Raw genomic sequence first — 12844 nt, forward strand, 5'->3', positions numbered from 1 at the left:
AAGCCATGATGCTCTTCCTCCCCTTCACAAAGGGTTTTGAGGTTTTGGGTCATGAGGTCACAGAATCACCAGGTTGGAAATATACCTCAGAGATCATCAAGTACAAGCTATTGCCTAATACCTAACACCTCATCTTTTCTTTCTGTCTTGCTATAGGAAAAAAACAAACAAACAAACAAACAAAAAACAAACAAACAAGCAAACAAACAACCTAAAGCCAAAGAGGAATAACTTCAATAATCAAAATGCCTGCTTCTTTTTGAGCCATTTGCTTGCAAGCTTTCATCCATTTCTGGCTCTCCATCTGAAACTGCTCCTTCTCTGTGTAAGTGGCTTTTAGGGCTACGGTTTCTGAGCACATCTTTTAAATGAGCTCAGCAGCCAGCACGAGTGGAAAGCAAAGCAGGGGAATGAAAGTCTTGATTCCTGCCCACCAGCTGAACATGGGAGAAGTCCTGGCTTTCCTGTTAGGCTGTAGTATCTCACCCTCACTGAACCCTATTTTTCCTGGTTCCAGACAAAAGCATTAGTCTTCTGCCTGGAGAGTGACATTCAGTAAAAGCCTTTCAAGGTCTTCCCATAAACTCTTGCAATGAAGAGAAGCAGCAGCATCAGTATTTGTACTGATGGGGAAGGCTGGCTTCACCTAATGGCTGCTGTGCACAGACTTCTTGAGGCTGCTTGGGGTCTTTTTTTTGGGGGGGTGGGGGGTGGTTCTGAGCAGCCAGCAGTAAATGTTCAGGAATTAGTTTGATGATTGGATTATTCTTTCTTTCTTCCTTTCTTCCTTTCTTCCTTTCTTCCTTTCTTCCTTTCTTCCTTTCTTCCTTTCTTCCTTTCTTCCTTTCTTTCTTCCTTTCTTCCTTTCTTCCTTTCTTCCTTTCTTCCTTTCTTCCTTTCTTCCTTTCTTCCTTTCTTCCTTTCTTCCTTTCTTCCTTTCTTCCTTTCTTCCTTTCTTCCTTTCTTCCTTTCTTCCTTTCTTCCTTCCTTTCTTCCTTCCTTTCTTCCTTCCTTTCTTCCTTCCTTTCTTCCTTTCTTTCTTTCTTCCTTCCTTTCTTCCTTCCTTTCTTTCTTCCTTTCTACCTTTCTTTCTACCTTTCTTTCTTTCTACCTTTCTTTTTTTCTTTCTTTCTTTCTACCTTTCTTTCTACCTTTCTTTCTACCTACCTTTCTTCCTTTCTCCCTTTCTCTCTCTTTCTCCCTTTCTCTCTCTTTCTCTCTTTCTCTCTCTTTCTCTTTCTTTCTCTCTTTCTCTCTTTCTCTCTTTCTCTCTCTTCTCTCCCTTCCTTTCTTTCTCTCTCTCTCTCCCTTCCTTCCTCCCTTCCTTCCTCCCTTCCTCTCTTTCGTTCTTTCTTTTCTTTCCTTTCTTTGCTTTCTTCTTCTCCCTTCTGCTCATTAGGAACTGGAAGCTGCTCTTCACGGGGATGATGTGGAGTTTATCAGTGACCTGATCGCCTGCCTGCTTCAAGGTTGCTATCAGCGCAGAGACATCACGTGAGTAACCTTGCTCTACAGCTTAAGCACTTTGCAAGGGGAGCTAATTAACACCGTTGCAAGGATGTTTCACGGCTTTAGAGTGATGACATGGCAGTGATCAGCAGCAATCAGGCCAGATGCTTCATCAAGTGGAAGGGAATTCCAGCTCTTCTTTGGTTGAGTTGTAAGGGTTTGGGTTTGGGTTGGGGTTTTTTTTATTATTATTATTCTTTTACAGCAAACCTCTTTGCTCAGATTCCATGCAAATGTGTTTGACGCTTTGCTGTAGCACTACAGCATGCAGTGAACATTCACATCTGTTGTTAGGCTTTGCACCCTCTTTGGTCAAATTAGTGATATCACACTAAGTTTTTGAATTACCACATATGTTTTCAACATTTTATATGTATTGTGGAGAATAAAACTTGCTGCTCTGCAGCCACTTTACTTACTTAGAAGATCATAGAATTGTTAGGGTTGGAAGGGACCTCAAGGATCAGCCAGTTCCAACCCCCCTGCCATGGACAGGGACACCTCACACTACAGCAGGTTGCTCAGAGCCACATCCAGCCTGGCTGCCTTATCTATTTTGTTTCCATTCCCCCCAGTCCTATCACCCCCTGACAAAACCAGAGCAAAACCAGAACTGGGTAGATTCAGATTGGATGTTAGGAAGAAATTCTTCCCCATGAGGTGGTGAGACACTGGAAGAGGTTGCCCAGGGAGGTGGTGAAAGCCTCATCCCTGGAGGTTTTTGCAGCCAGGCTGGATGTGGCTGTGAGCAACCTGCTGTAGTGTGAGGTGTCCCTGTCCATAGCAGGGGAGTTGGAACTGGATGATCCTTGAGGTACCTTCCAATCCTGACAATTCTGTGATTCTAGAACAGCCACAGAGCAGTGGAAGAAGGTCTGTTGTTGAAAAATTTCATAAATTCCACATTGTGAGGTTCTCCTAAGGTCCCTAAGCCTCAGTGTTTGCTTAACAATTGCACTGCCTAATTGCATGATTTTGTTTTAACTAACAAAATTCAGGGATGAATCATGGGTGAGTTGCTGGGCATTGGCAAGTTGTCTGTCTGTCTGTGAAAGGTTACACATGTACACTCTCGAGGACACACTCATGCACAAATACATGCTGCACCTGGCAACTCAACTACACATAGTTACTCAGTACTGCATGTAGGTCCCAACTTGTGCCTTTGCCATCACAGCTTTGGTTAGCTCTGAGATGCAAAAGCTGCCAGGAGGTAGCATCATCACAGAAGGAGCTGGTAACCCAACCATGGTTTTGTACAGCCTAGTCAGAGGGCACATGCGGCACAGATAGGTACCTGCTTAGGTGTTGCTGTGTGTCTGTCCATGTACAAGAGGTGCCATGGGAAATGGAAGGATGACAAAGGCATGTAGTGAAGTTGCAAGAACCTGCACCTTGCCTGAAGGGTTGTGCTGGGGAAAGCAGGAGATGCCTGAAGGAGAAACCAGCTGCACTCTTTCTACAGCACCTCCTGGAGAAGGGCACAGGAATAAGGAGATTGGGGAGGGGGGGAAAGGACAACAGGAGCAGTGCAGTGGAAATGGCTGAAGGATCATCTCAGGGGAAAAACTGCCTGGAGCCACTGGGATGTTAGGGAGGTGGGCCCTGAAGCACTGCAGAGAAAGCAGTGGGGGAGGAGAGATGGAAACAGGGAAAGGCATGGGATGCAGAGGCATGTCACAAAGGAAGAGGTGTTAAGATATAGTCTCAGTACAGAAATCTGTGGATAAATGAGACTAAAAATGATGGCTTGGATGCACTTCTCAGAAGCAAACTTGCCTCACTGTTTGTGTCACACTTACAAACCAGCTGTAGAGTATTTATCCAAAATTAATGTGGTTTGGAAGCCTAAAATTCTCCTTGTTCCTTACACATTTATTTACAGAACCATGTGCTCTCTCTAACCCAGCTTTGGGAGGCATAGGCCTGGGATGATGCACAGCTTCCCTGCTGTACCTAGTTTGTCCCCTGTTAGTGATAAGGAGTTGAGCCTCTGAGTGATTTTTTTTTTTTTGACAAAGATGTGCAAATGTAAGAGGGAAAAATGGTTTGGAGCATGGACTGGAGTTTTCACTCCAGAGTTGTGAACAGGTAGTAGGTATCTGTTTTGTGTGGGAAAAATCAGCAGTTTCTCAGATCATGACAGTGGCACTGCAGCAGTGCTTTCTCGAGACATTTGTGCTCCACATCCTTGTGCTGAGGCTGTGAGCTGTTCATCTTTAGCCTGAAAACTTTGCTCCACCTTGCACCTCAGAGAAGTTAAAAGCTTCTTCTCATTGGTGGATGAGATGCTCAACATGAGCCACCAGTGTGGACTTGCAGCCCAGAAAGCCAATCACATCCTGGCTGCATCAAAAGAAGCATAGCCAGGAGGTCAAGGGAGGTGATTCTCCCTCTCTGCTCTGCTCTGGTGAGAACCCACCTGGAGTACTGTTCTGGAGCCTCTGTTACAGGAAGGATCTGGATGTGCTAGAATGTGTCCAGAGAAGGGCCATGAGGATGATCAGAGGGCTGGAGCTCCTCTGCTATGAGGACAGACTGAGAGAGTTGGGACTGTTCAGTCTGGAGAAGAGAAGGCTCTGAGGAGACATTCTTGTGGCCTTCCAGTATCTGAAGGGGGGGGGGCTACAAGAAAGCTGGGGAGGGACTTTTTAGGGTGTCAGGGAGTGATAGGACTGGGGAGAAACTAGAAATGTGTAGATTCAGATTAGATGTTAGGCAGAAGTTTTTCCCCATGAGGGTGGTGAGACACTGGAAGAGGTTGCCCAGGGAGGTGGTGGAAGCCTCATCCCTGGAGGTTTTTGCAGCCAGGCTGGATGTGGCTGTGAGCAACCTGCTGTAGTGTGAGATGTCCCTGCCCATGGCAGGGGGGTTGGAACTGGATGATCCTTCCAACCCTGACAATTCTGTGATTCTATCTGGGCTCTTGGGCTGGAGCACTGCGGCTCAAGTGCAAGATGCTTCCTATAATAACCTGATATGAAACATTGCTCATCTACCTCTCCAAGGGCTTTTTTGAGCTTAAATCAGTTTTGTATTGTGTCTTAACCACTTTGATGGCCAAAATGTTCTGTGCCTATGCTTTCTCACAGGCTGTCTGGAAGCAGCTTGCAGTTCTTGTCACATCTGTTTTGATGGCGTGCAGAACTTGGGGCAGGGCTGGGGCTGCCTGGCTTTAATCATGCAGCGTAGAGGCACATAAAACTGTCACATACCTTTGCTAATTATAATGTGCTCTCAAGTGATTTTGGAAATGGAACCTAGCTGAGAGCCCTTCTAATGTACCATTTAACATACTCCAGTTTGATTTTTTATTCTTTGAAGAAAAAAAAGAAAAAAGAGATGAATTGTTGGGTACTGTGAGTCTTGGGTTTGAAGGAGAGCAACTTTGCCTTGGTTTTTATATTCTTTATGACAGACTTTTGTAAAAAGTCCTATAAGAGAGGCTGTTTTTAACCCTACTTGATGGTTAAGTAGTGTTGAATTATCTGGTAACTGAAGACTCTCTTTAAGTTATGGATATCTGTGTTTAATTACTGCTGCTTAATGGGATGCCACATGATCTTCTCCAATCTTTTATTGGTTATAACCTATCAGACCTGTTAGAAACAACACTTCACTGACCTGGTTCTTGCCATGTTGAGCACTGTAGAAATACAGATTAAAAAAAAAAACTTGGTGGCTCTGTGGTTTTAGCTTCTAGCATCTTTAACAGTGACCCCATAGCCATCTTCTCCTGTCACTGGGGGCTTTGAGCACTTAGCCAGGACGGTATCCCTCCTCTTTTTGCTCTGATTCAAGATAGTTTTGGACCACAATCTGCAGTATTTCTTATCTTATAAACACCCTTCATAGTATTCACATACAATCCATACTATCTAACTACTATCCATACCATCTAACTACAATCCTTACCATCTAACTACAATCCCTATCATCTAACTACAATCCATACCATCTAACTGCAGTAACTAATCACAGAATCACAGAATGTTAAGGGCTGGAAGGGAGCTCAAAAGATCATCCAGTCCAACCCCCACTGCCAGAGCAGGATCACCTAATATCCTTCAAGCTTTTTGTTTGATCTTCCAGCTCAGTTTTATGCCGTAGGCACCATTTGGTTTGATGCCAGTAAATTTACCCCATGGATTTTCCCTGCTTCTAGCTCTTGTGCACGGGCCTCAAAATGTCTGTCTTTGAATTTTGCACTTTGAATTGTTTCAAAGTGCAAATAACCTGCACAGTGGAGAGTGGGGTGGGGAAAAAAAAAAAAAACCAACGACTTGTGGTAGGAAAAAAAAAAACCAACAACTTGTGGTAGAAAAAAAGCCAACAACTTGTGGTAGGAAAAAAAACAACAACAACAACAACTTGTGGTCAAATTTGAGGTTTTATAAAAATAAATAAATTAAAAGCGAATCAAACCATTGTAAAAGAAATTTAAATAAATAAATAGTGGTGCTTGCCTCAGATTCTCTGATATAAATTGGGCAACTGCATAGTCCCTAGGGGCTGCCACTTTAATTTGAGCAGGAAATGCGACTTGATGACTTGTATCAAGACAGGAAGATCAGAGCTCCAGCTAAGGGCAGCAGCCACAGCAGGAGCCTTCTGCAGCTGTTTTTAAGTAAGAAGTGATGGTGTGACATGGATATGTACACTCAACTAAAATAGTCCAGTAAAGCTCCTGCTGTTCAGAGTTTCTTTGGGTGAAGCCATTTTTTCCCCACTCCTCTCCTATTGCTTTTTTTTTGGGGGTGGGGGTATTTTTCTAGTGTGATGGCACAAAAAATGTCAGTGGCTTAATCCCAAATCTCAGTGGTTTGTCGGCTGCTGTTGGCTCCTGAAAAACATTTTAATTGCTCTTTCTGATTGGTTTTTGTTTTGGCTTTTTTTTTTTTTTTCCCAACATGGGCCAAAAATAATCCATTTTGAAGAATGGTTTCACAGCCTCACCTTTTCTACCCCAAAAACTCATTTCAGTGGCTGTTACATAATTCAACCTCAATGTGTTCCAAGAAGGACCATGAGGATGATCAGAGGGCTGGAGCTCCTCTCCTATGGAGACAGACTGAGAGAGTTGGGGTTGTTCAGTCTGGAGAAGAGAAGGCTCTGAGGAGACCTTCTTGTGGCCTTGCAATATCTGAAGGGGGCTCCAAGAAAGCTGGGGAGGGACTTTTTAGGGTGTCAGGGAGTGATAGGACTGGGGGGAATGGAACAAAGCTAGAAATGGGTAGATTCAGATTGGATGTTAGGAAGAAGTTGTTCCCCATGAGGGTGGTGAGACACTGGAACAGGTTGCCCAGGGAAGTGGTGGAAGCCTCATCCCTGGAGGTTTTTGCAGCCAGGCTGGATGTGGCTCTGGACAGCCCAATGTAGTGTGAGGTGTCCCTGTCCATGGCAGGGGGGTTGGGACTGGATGATCCTTGAGGTCCCTTCCAACCCTGACAATTCTATGATTCTGTGAAGATTGCCAGAAAGTGAGAAGGAACAAAACCAGTGTCTCTGCTCTTTCCTACCTATGCCCATGGTATTCTTTTTATTATTATTATTTTTCTCTTTTAACCCAGGAGAGTTTTCCATCACTGAGGCTGAAAAACTCTGTAATTGACATCTGTGGCACCACAGACAGCATTTGCTTCCTTAGGAACCTCAATTGTTTTTTTGTTCTTGTTATTTCTTCCCCTTAATGCATTGTTGTTTTTTTTTTTTATTCCCAAGTGGATCATCTGTTTTGCAACCACTTTAAGCTTTCTCTGGATCTGTAAACAAGTCTTTGGCTTGTAGTTTGCCCCTGCTTTCTTCTAATATGGATAGTAGGATATTCCTTAACTCCTCTTCCCTCCCCTGCTATTGTCTTAAGTATTTCTTTCCTATCATTCATGAGGGCACCAAGAAATACTCCCGGTATGGCATCTGAAGAGCTATGTTCCCTACTTGTTGAATTAATTGTCAATCAAGAATACTGCTTCTGTTCTGCTTATTTTCCCATGCTTGTTCTGCAATCACTTATTTGAGCTTTCATCAGAAGAAGATAAGGAATAATCTGAAATCAGAATGCCCATTTCTGAGGTCTGTGTTTGATAGCTCTTGAGTATTTTTCTTCTTCCTTCTGCTTTGCCACTTTTGCCCATCCTTGTCCTTTATCCCATGTGGACTGTTTTGGGGCTTTTTTTATGGGCTACTTGAAGGGTTACCCCAGGTCTCATATTTTGGTGAAAGTGAGCTCAATGAAATCATAGAATCGTAGAATCAGTCAGGGTTGGAAGGGACCCAAGCATCATCCAGTTCCAACCTCCCTGCCCATGGCACACTAGATCAGGCTGGCCAGAGCCTCATCCAGCCTGGCCTTAAACACCTCCAGGGATGGGGCCTCAACCACCTCCCTGGACAACCCATTCCAGGCTCTCACCACTCTCATGGGGAAGAACTTCTTCCTCACGTCCAGCCTGAATCTCCCCACTTCTAGCTTTATACTTAACACCTTGAAATTGCCCTTCTGTATGTGACTATGGGAGCTATGTCTTAAAGGGCTCCTGTAAGAAAGGCAGGGAGAGCCTACTTGGCAGGGCTTGGTGTGACAGGACATAGGGTAATGGTTTTAAACTAAAAGTGGGATTGAATTGAGTAGATACAAGGAAATTTTTTTTTTTTTTTTTTTAACAATGAGGGTGATGAAACCCTGGCAGAGGTTGACCAGAGAGGTGGTAGATGCCTCATCCCTAGAAATAATCAAGGTTGGATTGGATGGAGCTCTGAGCAACTTGATTTAGTTAAATATGTCCCTGCTCACTGCAGAGGGGTTGGACTAGGTGACCTTTAAAGGTCCCTTCCAGGCAAAACATTCTATGATTCTATGACTCATTTCTGTGTCCTTTAAGAACCACTGAACATTGGTCTGATCAAAGGGATAAAATGGAAGGTCAGCTGGGATATGTGGCAAAGCAGTGGCATGTTCTGAGTCTCGTGGTGAACCAGGCTGTGGGAATAGCTAAGGTGTCGGTGTGAGCTGAAATTCCCCCCCCATCAACAATAACCAGGCTAGCTCAGTCTGGAAGCAAATGAAAAGCTGTATTTACAAGCAGATGAAATGCAATGAATATGTACAAATATACAAAATTCACAACATTCACAAATATATACAATCAACAGAAAAAGCACAACCGATCTCCCTTTGCTTCCCCCCAAGGGGACCCTCCCAAAGGGGCCTCCCTCTCCCAGGAGCTTCCCCCCCAGACCCCCCTGGACAGAGAAGCAGAGTTAGTTAAGCAGAAAGTTGTTAACTTAGCTGCCAAGGTCAGTGTGTTATCTTCAGCCAGAAGAGAAGAAGAAACAGCAGCCAGACAGCCCAGCAACTGCCCCCACTGCCGAACGCAGAATGTGCAGAGTGCCTACTTTGTTTTGGGTAATAGTTCTTAAACATTTCTATCTATCCAATGGAAGTGTTTAGAACAATCGTTATTTTGCTTTCTTACACCCAATAGTGACTTATTTACATTCTTTCACTTTCTCTGTTCTGAACTTTGCAAGGAAAAATTAAAAAGACAGTTTCAAACCATCACAGTCCACCCCTTCTAAACAATTCCATTGGCTGCTACTATCATTTATCTAATCTAAAATAATATCTACAACAATAGGTGAATAAAGACCATAGTCCATTCCGGCTATCTCAGATGTAGATGATTCAAAAGAGTCAAATCACAGGAAAAACAGCAAACAGCTTGTTTCCTCGCAGATGGAGCGAAGAAAGGAACAGGGACTCTCAGGTGACTCAGGGCTCTCAGGGTTCGTGCACCGTAGATCTCATGAACTCTCCTCTTGGCGCGATGCTGTATCTGCGCAACACTCTGAATTTAACCTCTCTCAGCCAAAGTTAGATTTCTTTGTGGAATACACTGAATTTCACCATTTTCTTGCATCACCCAATAGGTGTGACCAGGACCTTCAGCAGAAACCACCCCTCGGACAGGTTTGGCCTCTCCTGAAGGAGAAAATACCCAAACAGTTTTGCCTAACAGATTCTTTTCTCTGATAACAGGAACTCTATCACCTTCTTCCTTTCGCAACAAATCTGATTGGGCAGGTCCAGCTCGATTCACTGAACCTCTACTATTCACCAACCAGGTTGCTTGTGCTAAATGTTTCTCCCAGTTTTTCAAAGATCCACCCCCCATGGCTTTGAGAGTGGTTTTCAGCAAACCGTTGTAGCGTTCGATCTTCCCTGCAGCTGGTGCATAGTAGGGAATGTGGAATATCCACTCGATGCCGTGCTCTTTGGCCCAGTTTTTTACAAGATTGTTCTTGAAATGAGTTCCGTTGTCTGACTCAATCCTCTCTGGAGTTCCGTGTCTCCACAGGATTTGTCTTTCCAGACCAAGAATGGTGTTACGTGCAGTTGCATGAGGAACTGGATAAGTTTCCAGCCATCCAGTGCTTGCCTCTACCATAGTCAGCACATACTGCTTACCAGATGGAGAACGAGGTAGAGTGATGTAGTCAATCTGCCAGGCTTCACCATACTTGTACTTGGACCATCGGTCACCGTACCACAAGGGCTTGATCCGCTTTGCCTGCTTAATAGCAGCACAAATGTCACAGTCATGGATGACTTGTGTGATAGCATCCATGGAAATGTCAATGGATCTGTCACGAGCCCATCGGTAGGTTGCATCTCTGCCTTGATGTCCTGACGAGTCATGGGCCCACCGAGCTAAGAACAGCTCACCTCGGTGTTTCCAGTCAAGATCAGGATCAGGATCAGAGTTTGTGTCCACCTGGGAAACTCTTGCAGCTAGATCTGCCTGATGGTTGTGTTGTTGTTCCTCAGTAGCTTTGCTCTTAGGAATGTGAGCATCGATGTGTCTCACTTTCACTGGGATTCTCTCAATGCGAGCAGCAATGTCTTGCCACAGATCTGCAGCCCAGATTGGCTTTCCTTTCCTCTGCCAGCCATTCTTCTTCCAGTCTTTCAGCCAACCCCACAAGGCATTGGCTACCATCCACGAGTCGGTGTAGAGATAAAGCTTTGGCCATCTCTCACGTTCAGCTACGTTAAGAGCTAGCTGGACAGCTTTTACCTCTGCAAATTGACTGGATTCTCCTTCTCCATCTCTCGCTTCTGCAACTCTGCGCGTTGGGCTCCACACTGCAGATTTCCATCTCCGCTTGTTCCCAACAAGACGACAGGAACCGTCTGTGAACAAAGCATATCTCTTTTCATCATCAGACAGATCACTGTAAGGAGGAGCTTCCTCAGCACGAGTTACTCTCTCCTCTGGAGGTTTAGCACAGCTTGTGCCTTCTGGCCAGTTTGTGATCACCTCCACCAAACCAGGCCTTTCGAGATTTCCCATTCGAGCTCTCTGTGTTATCAGAGCCATCCACTTAGACCAGGTAGCATCTGTTGCATGATGTGGTGAAGAACCTTTGCCTTTGAACATCCAATTCAGAACTGGCAATCTAGGAGCTAGAAGAAGTTGTGACTCAGTTCCAATCACTTCAGAAGCAGCTTTCACTCCTTCATAAGCAGCTAAAATCTCTTTCTCTGTTGGAGTGTAGTTTGCCTCTGAGCCTCTGTAGCCACGACCCCAGAAACCAAGAGGACGTCCTCGTGTCTCCCCTGGAGCTCTTTGCCATAAGCACCAGGTTGGACCATTGTCACTCGCGGCCGTGTACAGAATGTTCTTAATGTCTGGACCAGTTCGGACAGGTCCCAGACCCATCGCTTGGACTACCTCTCGCTTGATCTGGTCAAAGGCTGCTTGTTGCTCAGGACCCCATTGGAAACTGTTTCTCTTTCGAGTCACATCATAGAGAGGTTTCACAATCTGACTGTATCCAGGAATGTGCAGTCTCCAAAATCCCACTATGCCTAAGAAACGCAGAGTTTCTTTCTTGTTGATGGGATTTGCCATGGTGGAGACTCTGTTTATCACATCCATTGGGATGTGACGGCGACCGTCTTGCCACCGCACTCCCAGAAACTGGATTTCTCTGGCAGGTCCTTTCACCTTGTCTCGCTTGATAGCGAAACCAGCTTGCAAGAGAATGTCAAGGATTTTGTTACCTTTCTCGAAGACTTCTTCAGCAGTCTCACCCCAGACGATGATGTCATCGATGAACTGAATGTGTTCTGGAGCTCCACCTTTCTCCAAAGCATCATGGATCACTGCATGGCAGATGGTTGAACTGTGAATCCACCCCTGGGGCAAACGATTGAATGTGTACTGAATGCCTCTCCAGGTGAAAGCAAACTGAGGCCTGCATTCCTCTGCTATGGGAATAGAGAAGAAAGCATTAGCAATGTCTATGGTAGCATACCATTTGGCCTGCTTGGATTCCAGCTCATATTGGAGTTCCATCATGTCTGGTACAGCTGCACTCATGGGTGGAGTTACTTCATTCAAGGCACGGAAATCAACTGTCAGACGCCACTCTCCATTCTGCTTTCTCACAGGCCAGATTGGACTGTTGAAAGGTGAATGAGTTTTGCTGATGACCTTCTGACTCTCCAACTGACGAATCAAGTTTTGAATGGGCACCAAAGAGTCACGGTTGGTTCTGTATTGTCTGTGATGCACAGTTTGAGAAGCAACCGGCAGCTTTACATCCTCTATCTCATGTTGTCCCACAACTGCAGATTCATCTGAAAGCTCAGGTCTAATGGACAACTTCAATTTTCCTCCATCAATTTCTACAGTTGCTATTCCAAAAGCCCATTTGTAACCCTTAGGGTCTTTAAAACGCCCTTCTCTCAGAAAGTCAATTCCCAAAATACAAGGTGCATTAGGACCTGTTACAATAGTATGTTTCTTCCACTGCTTCCCAGTTAAACTTATATCAACCTCTATCTTAAACAACTCTTGAGATCCACCAGTGACTCCCTGAATAGTTATAGATTCTCCCCCTTGATAATTTGATGGTATTATGGTGCACTGAGCTCCTGTGTCAACCAAGGCCCTGTACTTCTGAAATTTTGAAGTGCCAGGCCACTGGATGTACACATCCCAATAGATTCTGTTATCTCCATTATCCCTTACCTCCCCCTGGCGGAAGGCAGGGCACCCCTAATGGTGGGGATTACCTCCACATGTACAGCTGGCACAACGTCCAGCACCAGAATTAGGATCACTGTTGGAGCTATCAGAGTTGTTCTGGGAAACTGAGGAAGCGACAGCTACCCTCCTGGTATTGCTACCTCGGGATCTGCCCCTCTGCAGCTCCCGTAACCTCTTGAAAAGATCAGAAGTTGGTTGACCATCCCATCTGTTCATGTTCTCACCAAACTGATCACGCAGAGTTATCCAGATACTGCCACGTGATTGCCTCTGCTGTC

The 12844-nt window shown here is 44.9% G+C and overlaps 1 protein-coding gene across 1 annotated transcript in view; it reads left to right on the plus strand.

Annotated features, from left to right (window-relative positions):
* The window catches only part of LOC128971530 (chromatin remodeling regulator CECR2), a 143526-nt gene that overhangs the window by 70080 nt on the left and 60602 nt on the right, over positions 1 to 12844 (plus strand). Inside the window, exon 2 of the mRNA XM_054387110.1 lies at positions 1400 to 1494. Coding sequence (XP_054243085.1) covers positions 1400 to 1494 — 95 coding nt within the window. The remainder of the gene's footprint in view (positions 1 to 1399; positions 1495 to 12844) is intronic.

This window comes from Indicator indicator, chromosome 14 (genome assembly GCF_027791375.1).
Source record: "Indicator indicator isolate 239-I01 chromosome 14, UM_Iind_1.1, whole genome shotgun sequence".
NCBI lineage: Eukaryota > Metazoa > Chordata > Aves > Piciformes > Indicatoridae > Indicator > Indicator indicator.